Raw genomic sequence first — 22,578 nt, forward strand, 5'->3', positions numbered from 1 at the left:
ACCAGCTGTGTGGTCTTAGGTAAATTATCATCACCTCTAAATTCCTTCAGCTGTAATTTCACCAAGTTATGATAGGGTGTTACACACGAGTTTATGAGAAAGCACCTCACACAGTCCTGGGCATAATAGGCGGTGCCAACTTGATCCAGTTGACATAGTACCAAACTCCATGGAGTTAAATAAATCCTCAAAAGTCGATTGTTGGAGCTGGTATTAATAAATCTTAGTAGTTGCTCATTGTCTCAAAGATACACTCTGGTAAATAATTTTTATTAAAAAGTATGGTGGCTGACACAAATCTTTATTTTTACAACTATATGATATTATATTTCATACCCTTAATATAAGAGTGCTGAAATGTTGGAAAGATACCAAATATATGTCGTCATGCTCTTTACACATTAAAGAGGGTATTTCCTTTGAAGTTTCTGTCATCAGAGACCACAGCCATACAGGCAACTTTTTTTCCTGTACACATGGATCTCTCTGGATGCTTTCGTTGTTGTATCACTTTATAATTTCACTTTTTTCATTCCCAAATGAGTAAGTAAGACTTAGAATTTTTTTAATGCTTTCTCATGGTTTCTTGGCCTTCTCTGCTTCAATATTTATTTGCAAATGAGAAGCAAAATAACTTTGTTACTCTTTTTCTGTATTGGCAGTAGCTTCTAGTGTTGCTGCTTTGTTGTCAATGGGTTAATAGGCACAACATGGCAAAATACACTTTTTCCCTCCTTTATTCAGGTCCTCTTCTACAGATAAAACTGAAATTATATATTTTCTCAAACCCAGTATCATTTTTAATCATAAATATGTTAGGTGACCTCTGCTTAACATCAGCCTAAAATGCAACATATCAAACAGAAAAATGGTTACATACATCATGCCTTTTATATGAATATTTATCTTTGCCCTACACAAAAAGCATGAAAGACCCTGAAGAAAGACTAGAAATGAGCTGAGGTCAGCAATATGATTCTTTTACTTTTAGAGGAAAATGATACAGATATACTTTGTTTTAAAAAGAAAGTTGATTCCTTTTAAATCTTTGTAAATCGAATCAAATTTTAAAACCAATGAGTTCACCATTTTGAATTTTCTATGTATTTTTTTGTTGAACCTGAGAAAGAATCTTTGCAATTTAAATAATTTCCTCTAATGGTTCTATTTTATTAATCTATATTTAATCTAGTTTTTTTGAAATTTTAATTTAATGTAAATTTTTTTTAAGTTTTTTAAGTTTTTGAAATTTTAGAAAAAATAAATCAAGGCACACCTGTAATATGATGTAGAAATATGAACCAAAAGATAGGCCCTAGCCACCCAATTCAATGTATATTGAATGTATATGAGGTTCCCCCCATATACACTTAAAAAGTTGTGAGTCTCTATTGTTATTGGCTTGATTTCAATATTTTATGACTCATGTACTTTCATTGTATAAAAAAGATTTCTTTTTTTTAATTTTTTTATTTTAGAAACTTGCCCTATTTTCAACTCTGAAAGGGCTCCTAATAAGCTCTTATTTGAATCTGGTCAGAAATTTCTGTTTACTGGTGCTCAGCACAAACTCTCCAGGAACTCTTGGCCTCTGATTATACTCCCCTCTTCTATCTCAGTTCAGACAGTGTTCCAAATTCTCCACAATAAAATCTGAGAGACCTACATATACTGCTTCCAGAGTATAGCATTTAGAGATACGAGAGTGTTAGGAATCAAAGTACTGACATTTAAATGTTCATCTATTCATACAATTATTTATCCAACAAACATTTATCAAGCCCTTTCTATGAGCCAGGGGTGAGAGAATACACAAGTGAACAAAACACGAACACCCCTCCTCTTGTGGGGACTCTAGTCTCAATTTTTATCGCTAATTCTAGGAGGTCCCTTTGTTTTTTCTGCTCAACTCCTGGGCTTTCTTTGGTTCCGATTGAGGTCACAGGTGAGGAGAGAACTCGGGAGGAGGTTTTGTTAATGTAGATTAAAAAGAACTTGGAGCTTTTCATGGAAAAGTGGATTGAATAGATCCCAAAGGCAGAACATGGAGTGAGGAAGTGAGATTTATAGAAGCTGAGGATGAGGAGGCAGAAGACCTGCTTCCCCAGAACCTGCTCACCCCAACCTCAGCTGGAGTGTTTTAGGAGTTTGGGAACAAGAGGAAATGTCAGGCCGACTTAATATGTTGGGCTTTGAGACCTTGTGCTCTGCATTATAGCCCTATTGCTACCTGTTTGAGAAACCCTAAATGTCATTGTTGTTCAGGGCTATTGGCATTGAACTTGAGCTTCTCTCTTTATGGCACCATGTTGAGACTGACTTAGAGTCTGCCCTGTTGTTTTCAATACACAAGTCCACAGGGGATTCTTCTCATGATAAAAAATTAAGAAGAAAAAGTGACCAGTTTCTCCGTAGCTAAACCTGAGAAATGGTTATGGAGAGTTTGTGCAGGATTTCATTTTTCTACAGCATTTTTTCCACATTATTCAATTTTGTTTATTCTTAGGGATTATGCCCTTCATTTATACTAGGCTTATCACTGAACTGTATGAAACATAACTAGTGAAGATTATCCCTTTGCCAATTTAAATCATTTTATAATGGCATCTACAAATTACTTATTTGAAATGAAGAAAACTAAGAGTTTTGATTGCTTTTTTCCCCTTTGACCATATTTTTTATAGTATATTTACATTATTTGATATTGTAAGTGAACTTATATTTTTCTTAGTGATAACAGATACTATAGAAAGGGTTTTTGAAAAGCCTGATGGGACAAAACAAATGTAGGAAAAATTAAATATTTTGTAAATTTATGGTACCAAGGCATTTGGGTTTAGTTCTGCAGATTAAATTCCCCCCAACAAGTACAATGTATATATTGTTATCAACATTTTACAAAATGGAGAAGTGTTAAAGCCAAAATTCAAGTAATGATTAATTTGGTTTCGAAATTCATAGTTTTCTAGTGTACCACACTAATCTCACAAACTTTCTGTAACTTGCATATGTAAAGACAGTTCCATTTAATACATATGTATTTATTTCATAAAATTTCCATCAGCAGGTTTAAAGAATCTGTGCTAACTGATCTTTGTTTGACATTTATGGTGTTAGTTTCCAAACAAATAGTACGACATACCTAACATAATGATAAGGGACATATTAGTTGGTGTGTACAAAATCTTCCAGATTAAAACGAACCATTAGAATTTTATAAGCTGATATCAGAATATTATTATTATAATGGAAAACATAAACCAACACTATGTGTCACTGGCATAAAATCAAATAAGTGTTTATAGGAATTGCTAAGCAGACATGTACATGTTTTCTAAAAGTGTCAGTTAAATTCAAACCCAACTGCCTTGATTAATGCCAAAGGAGGCACATGCTGACATCTTTCTGTAATCTACATTCTTATTTGCATCGTACAGGCATTACATCTCTTCACTGACCACACATTTTAAAACTTAAAAACAGTTTCTCTGGAAAGCCTTACCTAAAAGACAACAGAGATACCCGTTCTCTATAGCATATGAAACTGGTCCACTGAATATATAGTTAGGGAAAATATTCTAAATACAAAGCTGCTGCAAATTTCATTTAAAATGCCTTTCAATCTTGACTTTTTGCCTGATACTACTAAAAATATATTTAATATTATTAATAAACAACATGTGATACAAAAAACAATTATCTTTGCCACTCAATTATTGATGAAATTTTCAAAACTACTCAAGCATTTCTCCCAGTCTTTCCCAAAGTGTCACTCAATAAGTCTATGTGTGACTATCTGCCAACACATTTAGATTTAATGCTTAATGTGAAGATTCTCTGTCAAATTATTAGTTTTCTGTAAATTTCCATTTCGAATAAGTTAAACTGGGAGTGTCATAAAATATTCCTAAAAGGTATGTTTTACTATTTTGTTAGTAAAGGCTTTTCTTTTCTAAAGTTCCTCTCCAGAGTGCTACTGGTATAAAGAACAGTTTGGAGCTTTGTTCTTTGTTGTTTCCACACTTGTTTGCAAACCTTCTGCAAGGGACTAATACAAATGCTTTTAGAAAGACAATTATAAATTTAATGAATTTCTCTCACCTATAATAACTTCAGAATGTTTAAGCAGACCATGTATAATTGAATTTCCCAATTAAAAATAATGCAGCATGCATTTTAAATAGCTCATCTTTTTTTTTTTTTAGATGAAGTTCAACAGTAGGACATACAAAATATTAAGCGCATGTTATTTTTTTTCAGATTATTTTGTGAATAAGTAAACAAGTACAAATGAACTGATTTCTTCTCCAGTAAATTAAGTTTGCCATTTAACGCCTGCCCAAAGGCTAAGACCTTTACAAAGTTTGGCTGGGCTTAAAAGAGAATGTTCTGGGCGAAGACAAAAGTTAATTAAAGCTGAAACAACAATCCTTTGCACACATTCAAGTTCCTTTAGGCTGCTAGTGTTCATTTAATTTTTGTTGATTAGCCAAATCCTACTATTATGATGCTCATCAATTGTATCAGGCTGCTGCTATTCACAGTGGCTTGAGGCCGAAATGTGCTACCAGGGGAAATGAAAGAGCTCTTATGTTGTTTGGTGTTTTACAAATGTCAAGGAATGAGCTACATACTGAGAGCAAGTAAGTGGCTTAGTGAGATTGACTTCCTGTACTTAGAAGGAGAGCGGGCTAACTTTTGGGGTACTTCTAAAATCTAGCAGACTAAACACAATTCTTAAATCTCAAAAAAAAAAAAAAAGAAGAACCGTAAGTCCCATTTATGCATTTGTTTTGTTTGTTCATTTGTTGCTTTTCGTTTTAAATCCCATGTATGAGTAAAATGATATGGTTCTTGTCCTTTTCCAGTGGACTTATTTCACTTAGCATGATACTCTCAAGATAATATTTTAAATTATGAGATGTAAGAAGGTTCAGAATTGCTATTAAAATTGCTTTTATGTGGTACATTAAAAAAAGTACTACATGAGAGGAATGGACATAGCATTTTAACTTTTATTTTTAAGAAGCACAGAAAGGACAGAGTCACACAAAAAATGCATAAATCAGTGTGGGAGGGAAAGTACTTTTGGTGTAGCAGTGTTATATAAGTCAGGATTTGGTATCCATCACAGTACCAACATTGCTAACCTACATATAGGAGCAGATATCTAGTTAAGAATGTTGTATTTATTCTTTTGAACAAAGGAATAGTGACTATGCTCTTATGCTTTTTCCACTGAATTCATTGAAAGAATTGGAGTCCTTCGAACATCAGACTATCTATATGCAAAATCACTGTTTTCATTAATATTTCAGATAGCTGCTCAGAGAACACTGTTACATATACACTGAGCTTTCATTTTAGCCATACAATGATCATTTATTGAGAGCCAGTATAATTATATCCATTTTATAGATGGATATAAAGCATCTACCACAAGTTGACTAAGTAATTTGCTTAAAATACAACAGGACTGCATTTTATGTCGGACTCTAGTTTGGGAAAAGATATTGACACTTGTGGGCCATATTTGATATAGTTATAAAATGTGGTAAGGGGGTGAGGGTGGCTAATTTTCCATGTTTCTGAATTATGGAGAGTAAAATATACAACAGTCAACAAATCCCAATTTGAAGCTTTGATGAACTGTTCAAAATGAACAAACATCATTAAACCCTTAATACATACAAGACACTGTGTTGGCGATGGGATCAGATGTTAAGATAAAAACCGACAAAACTGTCAAAAACTCATGATCTAATAGTGGTGGAGACAGACACAAGGCTGTTGTTACAAGCAGAATGTAAATTCAGATAACAAGTGATTCTGGCCAAATGGAGCAAGCATTTCACCTAAAATGGCAAAAAATCCCCACAAAATATATGAGATAATAGCATCATGACACTGGATATCAGGAAGTGAAGGACAGTGATCTCTGAGAGATGGTAAACAAATGGAACGAGCCCTGCGATTGCCTAACTTACAGCTTTGAGAGAGTTTCCACCCTGAGGAGGAACTCAGGAATGCTCTCAACAACTGAGGAAACAGAACTGAGAGTACAGGGAGGCCAAGGCAGCTGGAGATTGCCAGAGTGCCGGACAGGAGAGAGATGCACAGAGAGTGAATTCTAGAACCTGTAGGATAGTGATTAGCACAGGTGTTTGATTAAATATCTGAGTTTCGCAAAGAATACCACCCAGAAGGATTAGCAGTTACAGTGCCCAGCATTCACACAGAACTAGGAATAGACACTATTCTGTTCCCAACTTTCATACTGAAAACATCATTTATTATTAATGAGACATTAAGTAGAGGACAAACAAAGGTCTTATTTAGTAGTAGAGAATAAAGAGCCCCAAGCTGAGCACTTTCATGGTCCCACCTAACAAATATTAGAAGCAGGACTGGAAAGAAAAATTCGTTTTCATATAATTAAACAGCATCCCAGAAAAAAACTAAAATATTTGTATTTTAAAAAATACAGCACCTAAAAAACTTAAAATACACAATGTATGTCATCCAATCAAAAATACCAGGTATGCACGGAAGTAGGAAAACATGACACATAATAATGAGAAGAACCGATCAAAACTTATCCAGAATTGACACACATGTTAAAATTAGTAAACAAGGACACTAAACAACTGCTATAACTATATTCTAGTTGTTCCAAATGTTATGTAGAGACATCAAAGATATAAAAAAGATACAGATACAGATCAAACTTCTGTATCTAATATCTAATATCTAGGATGAAAAAGAAACCATACTGGATTAATAGTAAATAAGACATTGAAAAAAAGTCTAGGGAACTTGAAGACTAGTGAACTATGTACAATGAAGCACAGAGAGGAAAAAAAGTAAATAGAGCACCAGTGAGCTGTGGGAAAATTTCAAGAAGCCAAATATAAAGAAGTAGAAAAAAGAAAGGACAAAAAACCATTTGAAAAGGGTTTTAGCTAAAATTTCTCAGCTTTCATGAAAACTATTTAAGCCCACACACATCTAAGACATGCAATGCATTCTAAGCACACAAAACATAAAGAAAACTATTCTGAGGTGTATCATAATCAAACTGATCAAACCAGCAATAAAGAGAAAATCTTAAACACAGCCAGAGAAAAAGGACACATAATATGCAGGTGTACAAAAGTAAAGGTAATAGCAGATTTCTCCTAAGAAATGGTGCATGCAAAAAGACAGCAGAGCAACTTTTAAAGTACTGAATGAACATAAAGTGAAAAAAATCTTTAAGCTTAGAATTCTATACCCAGAAAAAAATCTTTCAAAAATAAAGATGAAATAAATACTTTCAGACATGTAAAAGCTGAAATAACTCATTAGCAACAGACACAAACTATGAAATATATTTAAAGTAGTTCATTAGGCAGAAGTAAAAGGGTTATACTAGATGAAAATCTGGATATCCACAAAGGAATGAACAAGACTAGGAATGGTAACTATGTGAGTAAATGTATAAGATTTATTTCTTAGCACTTGTGTCATTTAAAAAAATAATTGACTAAGAGATATATAAAAGTAAATTGTATGACAACAATAGCATAACAATGCAGAGGAAACTAGAAGTAGACTAATGTAAGATTCTTATACAACAAATGAGTAGTATAATATCGCATGAAGGTAGACTGTGATAACTTAAAGATTTATACTACAAATTATAAAGCCACCAGCAAAATAATAAAACGAAGAGAACAAAGGAGATAAAATTGAATGATAAAAATATTGAATTAATTCAAAATAAGTCAGAAAAGAAGAACAAAGAACAAATGGGAGAAGTTGAAAATAAATAACAAAATGATAGTTTTAAACCTACCATGTCAATAATCACACAAAATGTAAACAGTTCTAAATACCCCCAATTAAAAGACAGAGATTGTCACATTGAATAATTTTTAAAAGACCCAGCTTTATGTAGCCTATAAAAATGTAAATATATATATATACATATACATATGTATATATATATTTGTGTATATATATATATAATTCTAACAATGATCAAAAGAAAGTTGATGGGAAATATGTAAAAACTGGAACCGCATATATTACTAGTTGGAATTTAAAATTCTGCATCCATGTTGGAAGACAGTTTGACTTCCATAAAATACTAAACATAGCACTTCCAATTATTGGAATATGTCCAAGAGAAATGAAAACATATTCATGCACACATAAAAAAATGTACCCAGATACCCAATGCAACATTATTCATAAAAACCAAGAAGTGCTAATAACCTAAATACTCATCACTTGATAAATACCTAAACAAAATGTAGTATATACATACCACACAGTATTATTTGACAATAAAAAGGAATGAGGTATCGATACATGCTACAACATAGATGATACTCAAAAACAGTATGGTAGGTGAAAGAAGTCATGTAGATAGCTTCTAGCTTCTCAACTAGATTTAACAGAATTCTAGCTCCCTTTTTACTCCTCCTATTATAGCTACCTATGGCTGCTGTAACAAACTACATTATGGTGGAAACAACAGAACTTTATTCTCTCAAGTTCTAGAGGCCAGAAGTCTAAAATCAAGATGTCAGCGAGGTTACATTCCCTTTAGAGGCTTTGTGATAGAATCTTTCCTTGCTTCTTCCACATTCTAGTGGCCATTAGCATTCCTTGCTTTGTGATTGCATCACTCTAGTGTCTGCCTCCATGGTCACATCACCTTCTGTATGCGTGTGTGTGTGCATGCGTGCGTGTGTGTGTGCATGTGTGTGTGTGTAATATTCTTCTGCCTCTCTCTATTAAAGACACTTGTGATGGTATATAGAGCCCATCTAGACAATAGAGTATAATCACTTCATTTCAAAATGCTTAATTTAATTACATCTGCAAAAATCCTTTTTCTATATAAAGTAACATTACAGATCCCTGGCATTAAAATATGGACATATGGAGCTATTATCAGTTTACTCCACCATTTTACAACACACATTATTTGTAGAGGTGAGTAATAGAGTTGAAGCCTTTTCTGTGTGTCTGCCATATTCCCAAACTCCTTCCCATCTCCACACTTTCTTCTCTTTTTATATAGCTTTGGGAAGAAAATAAAAGTCTCAACACTACACACATAGAGCAAAAGATCCACAATTGATTTAGCATAACCATTATGGACTAACTCAATGCAGTTGACAATAAGTTTCAAATTTTTCTCTGCTTAAAGAAAGAAGTTTATCTCTATTATACTGGACAGTTACTTTTACCTTCTGAGAAGTACTTATATAGTATGGAGAGTAGTAGCCCAAGGTGGTGATTCTTTTTCTTTCTTTTTTATGAGTAAATATGTTTTATTTATTCTATTTTTTATTAAATTTATTGGGGTGATATTGTTTATTAAAATTATATTGGTTTCGAGTATACAATTTAATAATATGTCATATGTATATTGCATTGTGTTCATTACTCACAGTTAAATTTCCTTCAGTCACCAAATATTTGACCCTTTTAACCTTTATCTACCCCCCACCCTCCCCTCTTTCCCTCTGGTAACCACTAAACTGTTATTCCTGTCCATGAGTCTCTGTTTGTCTTACTCATTTGTTGCTTTGAGTTTTATATCCCACATGCACATGAAATTATATGATTCTCAACTTTTTCTGTCTGATTTATTTCTCTTAGCGTGATAATCTCAAGATCCATCTACGTTATCACAAATGGCAATATTTCATTTTTTCTTATGGCTGAGTACTATTCCATTGTTTATATGTACCTTATCTTCTTTATCCAGTCATCTATCAAAGGACACTTCGGTTGTTTCCATGTCTTGGCCACTGTGAGTAATGCTGCAATGAACATCACGGTGCATATATTTTTTACAGATAAATGTTTTCAAATTTTTTGGATACTCAGAAAAGGGATTGCTGGGTCATATGGTAATTCTATTTTTGATTTTTTGACGAACCTCCATACTATGTTTTTCATAGTGGCTGCACTGATTTACATTCCCACCAGCAATGTAGAAGTGTTCCTTTTTTTCCCACAACCTCTCCAACACTAGTTATAACATGACCTGTTGATGCTAACCGTTCTAACAGGTGTGAGATAGTATCTCATTGTAGTTTTGATTTGCATTTCCCTAACAGCTAGTGAAGTTGAGCATCTTTGTGTATGTCTGTTAGCCATTTGTATGTCTTTATGGGGGAACTGTTTGTTCAGGTCCACTCCTCATTTTTTAATTGGATTTTTTTTTTATTGTTGAATTGTATGAGTTCTTTGTATGTTTGGATATTAGCCCTTTATTGGAGATGTTGTTTGCAAATATCTTCTCCCATTCAGTTGGTTGCCTCTTTGACTTGTTGATGGTTTCTTTTGCTATGCAGAAGCTTTTTAGTTTGATAAAGTACCATTCATTTATTTTTGCTTTTACTTCCCTTGCCTTTGAGGTCAAATGCATAAAATCCTCTCTAAATCCAATATCCATGAATTTAGTACCTGTGTTTTATTCTATGCAATTTATTGTTTCAGGTCTTATATTTAGGTCTTTGATCCATTTGGAGTTCTCTTCGATGTATGGTAATAGATAGCAGTCTAGTTCTGTTCTTTTGCATGTGACTTTTCAATTTTCCCAGTGCCATTTATTGAAGAGGCTTTCCTTTCCCCATTGTATGTTTTTGACTCCTTTGTCGAAAATTATTTTTAAAAAATGCAGGCCCTGACCAAGAGTAGGGAGAGTAGGTTAAAAAGTAGAATATTAAAGATCAGAACTAAACTTAATTCAGCAGTCGACCTTTTCTCATTCAGTATCAAAATAAATACTTTACTTTTAGTAATTTACTTAAGTAGGATATTTACATTTTCTCTGTGAAAATAAGCACTGCTTGAAACACAAAACATTCTAGAAAAATAAAATTGGTAAGCTGTCATGACTAAGAACAGGATTAAAATTTATTTTTATTTATTTTTATTAAATTTATTGGGGTGACATGAGTTAATAATATATAGGTTTCAAGTGTACAATTCAATAATACAACATATATAAATTCCCTTGTGTGTCAATTTCTCTCATATGTGGGATATAAAACTGAAAGCAACAAACTAACAAGACAAACTCATAGACACAGACAACAGTTAGTGGTTATTAGACGGTAAGGATCATGTTTTAAAAGACAATGTAAGTTTTTCAGTTGTAAGTACCAACAAGTTAAAGATGAATAGAAGGGCATTATCATATCTTAATATATTTCTAATCATAGGAATCACAAAAAGTTTAATAAATGCTTCCCTCTTAGGAAAATAAGAGAATTTGTATGATACGTGGTACCATATAACAAAAAAATCACCATAAACATGAAAATTACCTAATCAATTTATGTAAAATTATTTATTTTTGAAACTCATTTGTCTGATACATAATTTATTAGAAAGTAATAGTTGTGTAAAACAAAAATATCAAAATTGCTTTATTTATAAATGTAAATAATAGGTTCTTAAATTGTTTTCTAATTGAAAAATGTTACTGAAGATAAAAACTCAAGGACCTTGGGGAAAGAAATATCAAAAAATATTAAATAGATACATCATGCCATTATACTCTTGTTTTACAAGCTATAAAATCCCTGTTTCAACAACCCAAATCATATTACCAAGAAGTGTGGCAGGAATCATTATAAGATGTTGAATTTTTGCATTCTGTTTTTTTTTTTTTCTAATTTATCCCCTGCCATATATAGGTTGAGTTAGATCATTTGAATCATATCAACTACGATGATGTTAACAACTTCTAGACTTTGGTTTCATATGGCCTAAAAAAGCAGCATAAATATAAAATACACAGCGGCAACCTCAAGGCACTATATAGATTACTGGAGGTAAAAAGATCTTTAAAATAAAACCTCTCCCTCTGTGAGGCCAGCCCACTGGATTCCTGTGATTAGCAATATATTAAGATATGATAATGCCCTTCTATTCATCTTTAACCTATTGGTACTTACAAGTGAGAAATATGAATTATCTTCTAAAACTTGACCTTGTTCTTAGTCATGACAGGATATACCAATTTTAACTGTCTTTTTTTCTGTTGAGTGTGTTAGAAGGCCTTAGAGACTTATATGACTGTTTTTAAAGTTCTATTATGAAGTAGTAATGATGCCTACAATGTGAAGTACATAAAGTATTAACACAGTTAAAATGGATCCATTGGCAAACTAGCACTCATTAGTACATTATTGTAAACTTCCAGTTTCATTAGTCATAGTTCTGATCATTAACTAGATTGAATATATTGTTCTCTAAATTCTAAAGTAGTAAAAGGCACTTACAAAAACAAGGGTGGGGGAACTGTCCTGACAAATGAATCTTTTCAAAAAAACACAAAGTTAACTACCTTTCTTGGCATACTAGGGAAAAATAACTAAAATATTACAGGAGATCTCATTTGAATTATGTCCTAGAAGCATTCTGTAAATAACTACTGCTTTCCTATGTCCTCACCAATACAAAGTTTGATTATTTTTCTTAATCTAGAGTTCATGATATATCTTGCTTTATTATATAATTGTTTTAACAGAAAATTAACACAAGTGTTTATGATCAAAAATCACCTACTTGGAAACTTAAACTACATTAAATAATACTGATCACCAAAAATATAATTAGATAAGCTTTAAATCTTGTAAAACTTTGGAAATTTATTTACAGTCGTTCTTCCCAGTAGAAGAAAGCACATTTGAAATTATTTTGGTAGAAAATGTTAATATTCTGCAGGAACCAGGGAACCTCACTAAAATATATATATTTATGTTTTAGGAGATAATATATTACAATTGACAATGTTTATTGCTACTGACAGAAAAAGGTTGCTGGCTGGCACAACTCATGGCTAAAACAGTATAGAAAACTAGGAGACAAAAGGAATGCAGAATAAAAGAGAAAGCACACTGAATGTTGCTGAAGAGATAAAATTAAAGGCGCATATTATCATCTGCTGATCCAATTTAATAAGCCATCCTTTCTTCCTACATACTGTAAATCACTGTAAAAGGACTCCTATATTTCACATGTTTTGCTTCTCTCTTATTGGCAGAAGCAATCTGCCATGGACCCTGAATGACCCTGCACTTTCCAGCTGGGTATGCCAATAATACAGGGCCTTGATGCTCTTTACTCCTATTTCTCAAGACTGTGCTTTTAGTAAGAAACGCTGCTAAAAGTATAAGGTAACATCTCCCCCCAAATAAAGAGTAGGTTTGCTTCCCTTTGTTTTAAGATTCCCTAAGCTATCTCTTCTTCTCCTGTAATGCAACCCAATGAGTGCAAAGACATCCGAGTTGGCCCCACCTGCACTATCTCTTGTGGAATGTGGGACACATGGAGAACTAGCACAAACGAATATGAAGCTCTGGCTATTGCTTCACTGTGCAGTCCCTTGTCTCTGACTCAAGATTCTTGTTTTCTGCCGGCATCCATGAAACAGTAACAGGCTAGCTTGTTAACTTATAAGTAGATTAAAATCTCAGACCCTGCAGAGTTCTTGACAGTTAAAAGTAGAACACTGCTTTTAAGAAATAATAAAATAAGAAATAATAGATAATAAAAAATTACTAACCCAAAATATTTTAAAATTATTTCCCCATGTCAGTTTTAACTGCTAAAATCTCAAACCTTTTTAATAAAAACTTATATATTCAAAATAATTTTAAAATAGTTATGAGAATTATATTTTGTCATTAATGATATTAAACCTTTAGTAAAACAACTAGAGATTAAACACTAGACAATTTAAAAGATTTGAATTCTGCCCAGGCGACTTGCTGATAGGCTATGGCCTTATGCAATTACTTTTGTCCCAGCCTGTAAAATGGATATAAAGATAGAGAACATTCCTCATGGGGTTGATTTAGGTTGTTAATGAAATACTGTGTGTATAAGCACTTCACATACTGTCAAGTAGTTACCTCCTAATACATTCTTATTATATACAAAACCAAATGTTGTTCAGTTGAATGGAATGTTATTAATTTCATCTTTAATTGTATATAATCTTCACGTGTATCTGCTAAGGTTTGTTATTTGATTTTACTGGAATGCTTTAAAAGTTAGATTTAGCCTCCCTCAAGATTAATTTTGCAGTGTAGAGTATGTATATGCACGGCTGTCAGAGATGGTCTCGTAGTTACTTGGGAATTTATAATTTCCAAAGAGTTAGATCTCAGAAATATAGTTTTCAGCTTTCACATTGAGTTTATATTTACATGAGGAATTTGTTTAATAGCTACAATCCACCTAGGAGATAAAGATGTAATAGAGTACCTTTCCCCTTATTAAGGACTTATTCATCTATTTCCATAGAAAACTTTCAGAAAATTGAAGTATCACCTCATCGAAGAGCTAGACTTAGGCGTAGTGGTTCCTCACTGACTGTATGGAATCCTCATGCCATAAGATAGTTTTGAACAGATAATGACTTCCCACAGTGAGTGAGTGAGCTGACTTACTGCACCAGTAACAAAAGCTACACATTGAGAAGTATCCATTGCCATATTGATCCAAACCAGCCAGCAGTCAGTAATAGGCACCATTCTTTCAGTGGGAAAAAGACATGGGAAGATACTATTAAAATCTGTTCTATTTTATAAGAAGTTCATCTATTCAACATCAAGCAGAAAATGTATGATAAAAGTGTATGGAGATATTCACATAAAAATAAAACTGTAAAGAAGTTTTAAAGAAGTTTAAAGAAAAGAAACATAAGAAAGTATAAATAATTCAGATACTTATCTGAAGCATTGATCATTTTTATCCTAAGGGAATAGTGTCTATTAAAACATTAGTATTCTGTGTTTAATTTTTGTTTTAATAATATTTCATGATATGTTTTAAAATCTGAACTATTACAATGAAGTGCTTTCATAGTAACAAGAGATTATCTATAAAGTGGACATGCTATGTATTTTGTAGTTTAACTCAAAAGAAAGGAACGTATGTTTATAAGAATTAACCACACTTCATAAAGAAAGTTAAATGTCATGTTCCTATCTGACCTGTTAATTATATTCAATAACATTAAAGGGCAGAATTTGCAAATTGCTTCTGTGCCTAGTATTTTAATGTTTGGTGACAAATTTATGATCTCGACCCTCATAATTAAATTACTTAATTCTAGAATATTTTATGGTTCTCGATTGCATGCAGCTTGACTTTATTTTTTTCTATAATTGTTTTAGAAAATTCCACATTATTTCCTTTTTATTTTCTTTTAATATCTGCTGACCTTCTACAGAAAATAAAACCCCAAAATGAGAATAATAATCAAATGCTAACTCTGTCATCAAGGCCTGTGGAATTTAAAAGTCTTCAAAGAAAGTGTGGGTAATATAACAGAGTCTGGATGACATTTCATATCATTTAAATTTTCAAAAGAGTTTCTTCTAGAAGCTACAGTAGCTTACTAGCATCCCAAGACATTTTTGTTTCTCTTTAGCTAAAAAAAACATGTCATTTTATAGTTTCTAATATATTAGGTTTAACTACAGTTCAAACGTATATACTATATATATATATAGTATGTATAATATATGTAATATATATATATAGATGTACACACTACAAAAATAGCAATTTCATATGGTCCAACTTAACTTTTTAAAATAAGAAAATTGAATACAGTAATTATTAGCCAAACTGTCAATAACATAATATAATATTTGGAAGCAAGTATTTTCTAAAATATGTGAGGAGAGATGTTCTAAACTCTTTTATAAGAAACCTTCAAAAACTCTATACATGAATGTTAATTAGAAAAGCTCTATTTCTAGAGGAAATTTAATATATATTCTGTTTATGTTTCTTTCCCATTTTGTCAGCATTTTTTTATTTAGTGTCAACGGGTAGTATACACACAGATATACTCACAGGTCACTGTTAAGAAATACATTGGCATGGGGATTTTACAACAGACCCTTCAAAAGATAATGTCTATTTTTATAAGTTCAAGACTGATTTTCTTTGTATTACAGGATCTTCTTGTAGAAAACATCATTATATTTACTACAGTTGATGTTTGTGCCTTCATTTCCTAATGATATAAAGACGAATTAAAGAGTGGAAGTGGAGCTTATAATGCAATGTTCATGTAAAGTATGATGTAGCCTAAGTTGCTCTTCTCAGGAAACACTCTGAACAATGGTTGTTATTTCGATTGTCATCTATAGGTTGATGACTTACAGAGTGACAGCTCTAGCCCAGACTATGTGAGCTTCCGATTTCTTCTATCCAGTTGCCTGAAACCATTTCTCCATGACATCAAAGTTATCTGTTGCTATTATAACTGCCTGCCAGAGGAACCCTTAATCTGATGGAAGACAACACCATTAGCCAAAATCCTTTATAAGTTTACATACACGATACTGAGAGTTCAGTGAAAAATTAAAAGGCATGCTAAAAACAATATCAAATCAACAAAAAGCAAGAGAAAAGATAAAGATACAAATGATTCAGATGTTATAGTTATCATCCAAAGGTTTTATAGTGACTATAATTAACATGCTCAAGAAAGTAGAGGGAAAAATGGAGCTTAGTCCCAAAAGACTTGGAATTTTTTTAAAGAGTCAAATGAAATTTATAAAATGCATTCTTTATATTGTTATTCCACTGCTTGAAACCTTTCCATGGTTCCTTTGTTATAGGATACTGATCAACTTCTTACCATGGCAGAGGAAGCACTTCAGTCCTGACTCCTACTTATTTAGCCTAGCTGCCTACCCTTTCTTAAGCATTCTGTGCTTTAGTTAGATCCAACTGCTAGCAAGTCACCAAACACAATGTTTTCTTTCATGTTGCAATGCATTCACACTTGATGCTCTTAGAAATTGGAGTGCTCTCATACTACCTGCTTGTCCACTTAGAAAATATATATTTATGTATAAATCACCATCTCAAATGAGGCCCTTCCTGAGAAGTTCTCCTTAAAATTCTCAGACATATTTAGGCATTCCTTTCAGTGTTCTCATAGTACCTATTGCATACTCCATTGAAACACTTTCCATTGATATTTCAATTTTTTATATCTCTGTTGGTCTCCTCTAGTAGACCAAGAGCGGTGATATGCTAGAGCTGACATGCTGGCTCACAAGAGAGATCCCTTGTAATAATTTTGTGAATTGCTTGTTAAACACAACTATTATTAAAAATTAAGTTATATATACTTAAAATTAAATAAATTACATTAAAGACATAGTTAACATTTAAAAAGGCATTATTATCTAATTATTTATTATAATCTATCCTCTGAGCTTTTTATGTCTATTGTATCTGCATGGTGGAAGTAATATATAATAGTGTGCTACTATTTATCTCTTTCCAAATCTGTGTTTAAAGCCATCATGTTGACAACTTGAAATTAGCCATGGCGAGAGTACTTATGCCACAGATATTGTCAAACCTAAAAAGCCAGGACTTAATCTTTTGTTAGATTGTTTATGTAGACTGAAGAAAATGATGGAGAAAACACCAATAATGCAGATTTAAAGTGTATTATGTCTATAGCCATTACATTTTGCATAGAACACAAAATTGAGGAAATATTCTTCTAGTATGTGAAAACCATTGTCCAATTCAGAACAAAGTTGTTCACATCACGAACAAATGAGTAAAGTTCTGACATATATATTTGAGATTTCCTTTTAATTTTACTTGCCAACATAAACGAAAATTTCAAGGATTTCTACATATTCTGTGGATTTTCTGTGTAAGACTTAAAAGAAATAAAAGTGTAAGTGAAGACAGAAAATAAAAGTCTTCCACAGAGCAATTAGTAAAGCTATCCTTCATAAACAGAGGCAATACGACTATATAACCATCATATGAAATATTTCTATTTTAGTGGTGATTGATTTGAGTCAATCGATATCTATACTGGATGAGAACAGTCTCCTTTGTACTAATGTAACAATTCAATAGATATTTATTGAGCAGATACTCTCTGGAATACCCTGTGCTAAGCACCATAAAAAAAAAATGATTATGATATAGTTCCTGCTATGTAGGAACTTAAATTCTCTAAAAAGAGAGAAAATTGTAAGAAAAATACAGTACACATTTAGATATTTTAAGTACCAGTGAGGAAAAAAATAATAATAATAACAACAAAAAAACACAGGCCATTGGAATTCAGAGAGTAGAGAGTTGCCATACACTTGGAAAGAGCAGGAAAAACTTCCTGAAGATCATGTGCTATAAAATGGCCTTTAAATCAGTAGTATTTCAACAGATGAAAACTATCTTTTAATGAGCAAAAATATAATGAGCTGGAAACCATGAATGAAAAAATTAAAGAAATGGAAGTTATACTCAGAAAACCACATATATAAATATTCTGTAAAAAGAAAACCAGATAGAAAAATAATAAAGAAATAATATTTTAAAAACTTTTTTAAATTGATGAAAAATATTACTCTTCAGATTAAATGATCTCAGGAGTCTTAGTTGAGATTAATGTGGTAACTTTCACATCTACACATTTCTGTTTACATTTCTAAACAAGATAGATTTATAAGCCTCCAGACTAAAATGAAGTTATGAATTGGCGGGATGGTATAGAAGTACATTCCAGGGGAAAATAACACACCAGCAAATGTCCAGAAGCAGAAAAACTAACGATTTTTCAGAAGTAGGTAGTAATCAAGATGAATGAAGAGAGCTTAAAGTAAAGCCAATGACCACAAAGGGAACTAAAACTAAATCATTCACAGAGTGATGGATAACTAAAATTTTTAATTGCTAGGTTGCTTGCACATTCTGCAATGACAAATCTACATTAGCATTATTAGTGTTAATATAGTCAGGTAATCAAACTCATCATACAACATTATTTTACTTATGAGATTTAAAAACCATAGAATGCACAACAAAATAAATGGTCTTTATTTTGCTTATTTATCTTTCTTTCTTCCTTTTTTTTCTTTTCCTTCTTTCCTTCCTCCCTCCCTTCCTTTCTTTCTCTTCTATTTTTTTTTGTTTGTTTAGCAATAATGACTACATATTTTTTACAGAAAGTTAATTACAATTTAAAGATCCTGAATTTCATAGTGTCAGTCTTAATTATAGTTACAATTAAGGGAAGAATAAACTCCCATGGGGTTGTAATAAATATGTTAGTGCCACCATTGGGTTATCACATTTGTTTTTATCTACCCATAATATTTTCAAAAGAAAAATTTATTTTTAATTTCTTAAATCATCTTCATTAGTATTAACCAAAACTTTAAATACATCCTAGCATAGGTATTAATACTTCAGTGATGTACTGAATTTAATTATTCAACATTAATATCCAATCCATGAAATATTATTCAAAGTCATGTGGAAATTATTCATCTAGTAAACTCTGATGCAGAGTAACTAACCAAACCTAAAATCTAAATCAATCTCATATAAAATCTCAATTAAGGAAAAACATGTCACAATTAATCCAATTGATTGCTAATAGGTCTTTCCACCATTTTCTGCTTCAGGGGTATGATGATGGCTACGGGGGTGAATATGATGACCAGACTTATGAGACATATGATAACAGCTATGCTACACAAACACAAAGGTAAGGCGTTTACTGTCTAAAGCATCCTTCCCAGGATTATTTTTAATCCTGCTATTTTATTTCTTGTATCTGAATATCAGTTATATTATGTGAGAGTTTCTAGTCATGTTTTTTTCTCCATTGTCTTTCTGAATCAAGCTGTTTCCTCTGAGAGGTAAAAGATGATAATCTTGCAATTGTTAATAATGAAATAGTGTGTTATTTTAAGACTAGATGATTATCATAACCAATCAACTTATTAACAAGTGTGTATTTAATGAAATACTGTTATTTTTAGAAATTATTTTAGTGACTTCATAATTAAGACAATGAAATCAAGTTACTTGTTCAATGTAACTTTTTTCTCTAAAATGTAATTTTCATTTGTAATACAAAAGATAAGGAGATGTTATTGGTGCTCTGAAAACAGGGAAATTAATAAAATATCTTAATGAATCATGAATTCCTTACCTTTATGATAGATTTCTAAATGATTCGTTGAATATATCTCTTTAGATTGTCTCAAAATTTGTGATGTCAATGAATTTTTGTTTGTTTAAAGTCAAATTTATTTAGGTAGTATTTATATGCCTAAATTTTACCCATTGAGGGTATGGTTGTATAAGTTTGGCAAATGCAAACTATCATGTAACCACTGCCGAAAATAAGATACAGGGCGTTTTAATCAGTCCTAGATGTTTCCTCATGGACCTTTACAGACAGCTTAGCAACCCAGGCCTTGGCAACCACGACCTGTTTTTTTGTCAATACAGTTTTGTTTTTTTTCTAGAATGTCATATAATAGAAGCAATACAATATGTGGCCTTTTGAGTCTGGCTTCTTTACTTAACATAATGCATTTGATATTCATGTTGTTATGCATATCAGTGTTTCGTTCCTTTTCATTACTGTGAAGTATTTTGTTGTAAGGGTATACCACAGTATCTTCATTTACCAGTTTAAAGACATTTGGGTTGTCTCTATTCTCTTACAGTTATGAATAAAATTGATATAAAACAAATGAATTTTTAGAAAAATCAGTTTCAAGTTTTTTTCTGGAAAAAACAATTTTTTTACCTAGTTACAAATTTCATGGAAAAGTCGGAGTTGGTATGAGGTTAATTAAGTGATTCTATTTGTGATTGACAGAAACCAATAGAACTCATTGTCACAAAATCATTATAGAATTGACCATTTTTTGATCAACTATATTGACACCCAAAGAAATTTGAATGATTTAGTAAGTAATATTTAGAGGAGGGAAGGTGACAAAGAAAGAAACAACTTTAGGTCATTATGAGGTGGAGGAAATCTACATGTATTACATAAGTGTGCATTTTTTGTGGCCTGAAGGACAGCATAATGAAAGGGGTTAAGGGAAATTCTATTTAAAGAGAATACTATAGGCAATTAGGAGAAAGATGAGTGTGAGCTGATACCTTTAAAGCTAAGCATAAGATATCATTATGAAAATGACATCTTCAACTTTTAGTAATTGGTGAATTTACAGTAGGTTAAATAGAAAAATCATTATAAACTAAGAGCTTTTACTATAGGTAATATCTTAATTATCCCAATTATGTATTGGAACACAGCACAGTTATTTAAGATTGGGGAAAGTTTAGCATTACATCACAGACACTGAATAGAGCAGTATATGCAACTTGGCTACATACTTAAAACTAATATTTTCAATTAAATTGCTAGTTCATTGTTGTATATTAGTACATAACAATAGTGATAATAAAGTTCTGTAACTTTTTTCAGAAACTTTTTGGTAGAAAGCACAATTACCACACTACAAACAACCAGAATATGAGTAAAATAATTTCTTGTTGAAGCTCTGCAGAGCTACATTTAGCTTGTAAAGATTTTGAAATAGTTTTCTGAAAGTAAGGAACTTTATACATCTTTCTTCTGGTTAAATATAAATAGGCATAACTGATGCCAAGAGACAAGAAGAAAAAATTGGGAATTAGGATAATTTATATGTGAATATTCTAAAAGTGAGTACTAAAATAATTGCACGTGATTATGTATAAAAAATAATGGCAACATAAAATAATTTTGGAAAATACTTTTGTTTTAACAAAGTATGATTTATATGTAAAAGGACACATTCTATGTGCTTTGTGCTACCTTCTCTTTTCCCTTTACTATCCATTCAATTTTCTATGACTAAATTCTCCCCATTCTTCTAGGTCTAGCTCAAATCTAACTCTTCCAAAAAGTCTTTCCTCAATTCTTTATTTGTGAATAACCTGTATCTGCCCTGAATTCCAGTAACACCATGTCTTCATTTTTATTTGGCAATTTATGTATCTTATATTGGGATCATTTGTGTACTACTCTCCCTTACCACTCTTACTTCTTGCCCAGAATCCTTGTCTGGTGCACCATCATGTCCTTTACATTATCTAGCATTGAGTCTTTCATAGAATATGTGTGGGTTAGATGATTGTTGAATAATGAATTATCGGCCTAATGTATACCAAGAAATAAGAGTCTCATCCCTCAAAGAGAATACAATATTCAGAATTATATGTATCATCTCTACTGACTAAAATTTACATTTCTGAGATATCTTAGTGGTAAATAAAAAAGGATAAAGAAATCAAGTCATGAAATTAGTCAAAATGATACTAATATTCTGTATTATAATTATTATAAAATAATATTCTTTATTACAATAATTATGAAATATGTATTTTGGCCAAAACATAGCTTCAATACTAGTATAGTGTATGGCACACTAGAAGTTCTCAGTAAAGAAGAAATGAAATAAAAATAAATAAAAATAAATGCATTAATAAATAAATAAATGCATTAATAAATGAAATTAACACTATTATTTCAGAAAACTCTGTGTGGAAGTATTCTTAACTTTAATACCAATTTGTAATACAAATGGATAAACACTGAGAAAATTTATTACATAATGTATTAAATCCCCACTTTCAGATTCCTTCTGTTGATCCAGCTATGTCGGCAGAAGTTAAGATTAACAGTTCAGTTAAATGAGCATTTTT

The 22,578-nt window shown here is 31.7% G+C and overlaps 1 protein-coding gene across 13 annotated transcripts in view; it reads left to right on the forward strand.

The window, feature by feature from the left end:
- Positions 1-22,578, forward strand: part of KHDRBS2 (KH RNA binding domain containing, signal transduction associated 2) — a 512,467-nt gene that overhangs the window by 419,873 nt on the left and 70,016 nt on the right. For all 13 annotated transcript variants that reach the window (XR_005650707.1, XR_005650704.1, XR_005650702.1 and 10 more), the window contains one exon: positions 19,488-19,570. Coding sequence is in view for 4 of the 13 variants with exons in the window: in XM_039852950.1 (XP_039708884.1) it covers positions 19,488-19,570 (83 nt within the window). In the remaining 9 variants the exon portion in view is untranslated. The remainder of the gene's footprint in view (positions 1-19,487; positions 19,571-22,578) is intronic.

Source organism: Pteropus medius, unplaced genomic scaffold (genome assembly GCF_902729225.1).
Source record: "Pteropus medius unplaced genomic scaffold, Ma_sr-lr_union100, whole genome shotgun sequence".
Lineage (NCBI taxonomy): Eukaryota > Metazoa > Chordata > Mammalia > Chiroptera > Pteropodidae > Pteropus > Pteropus medius.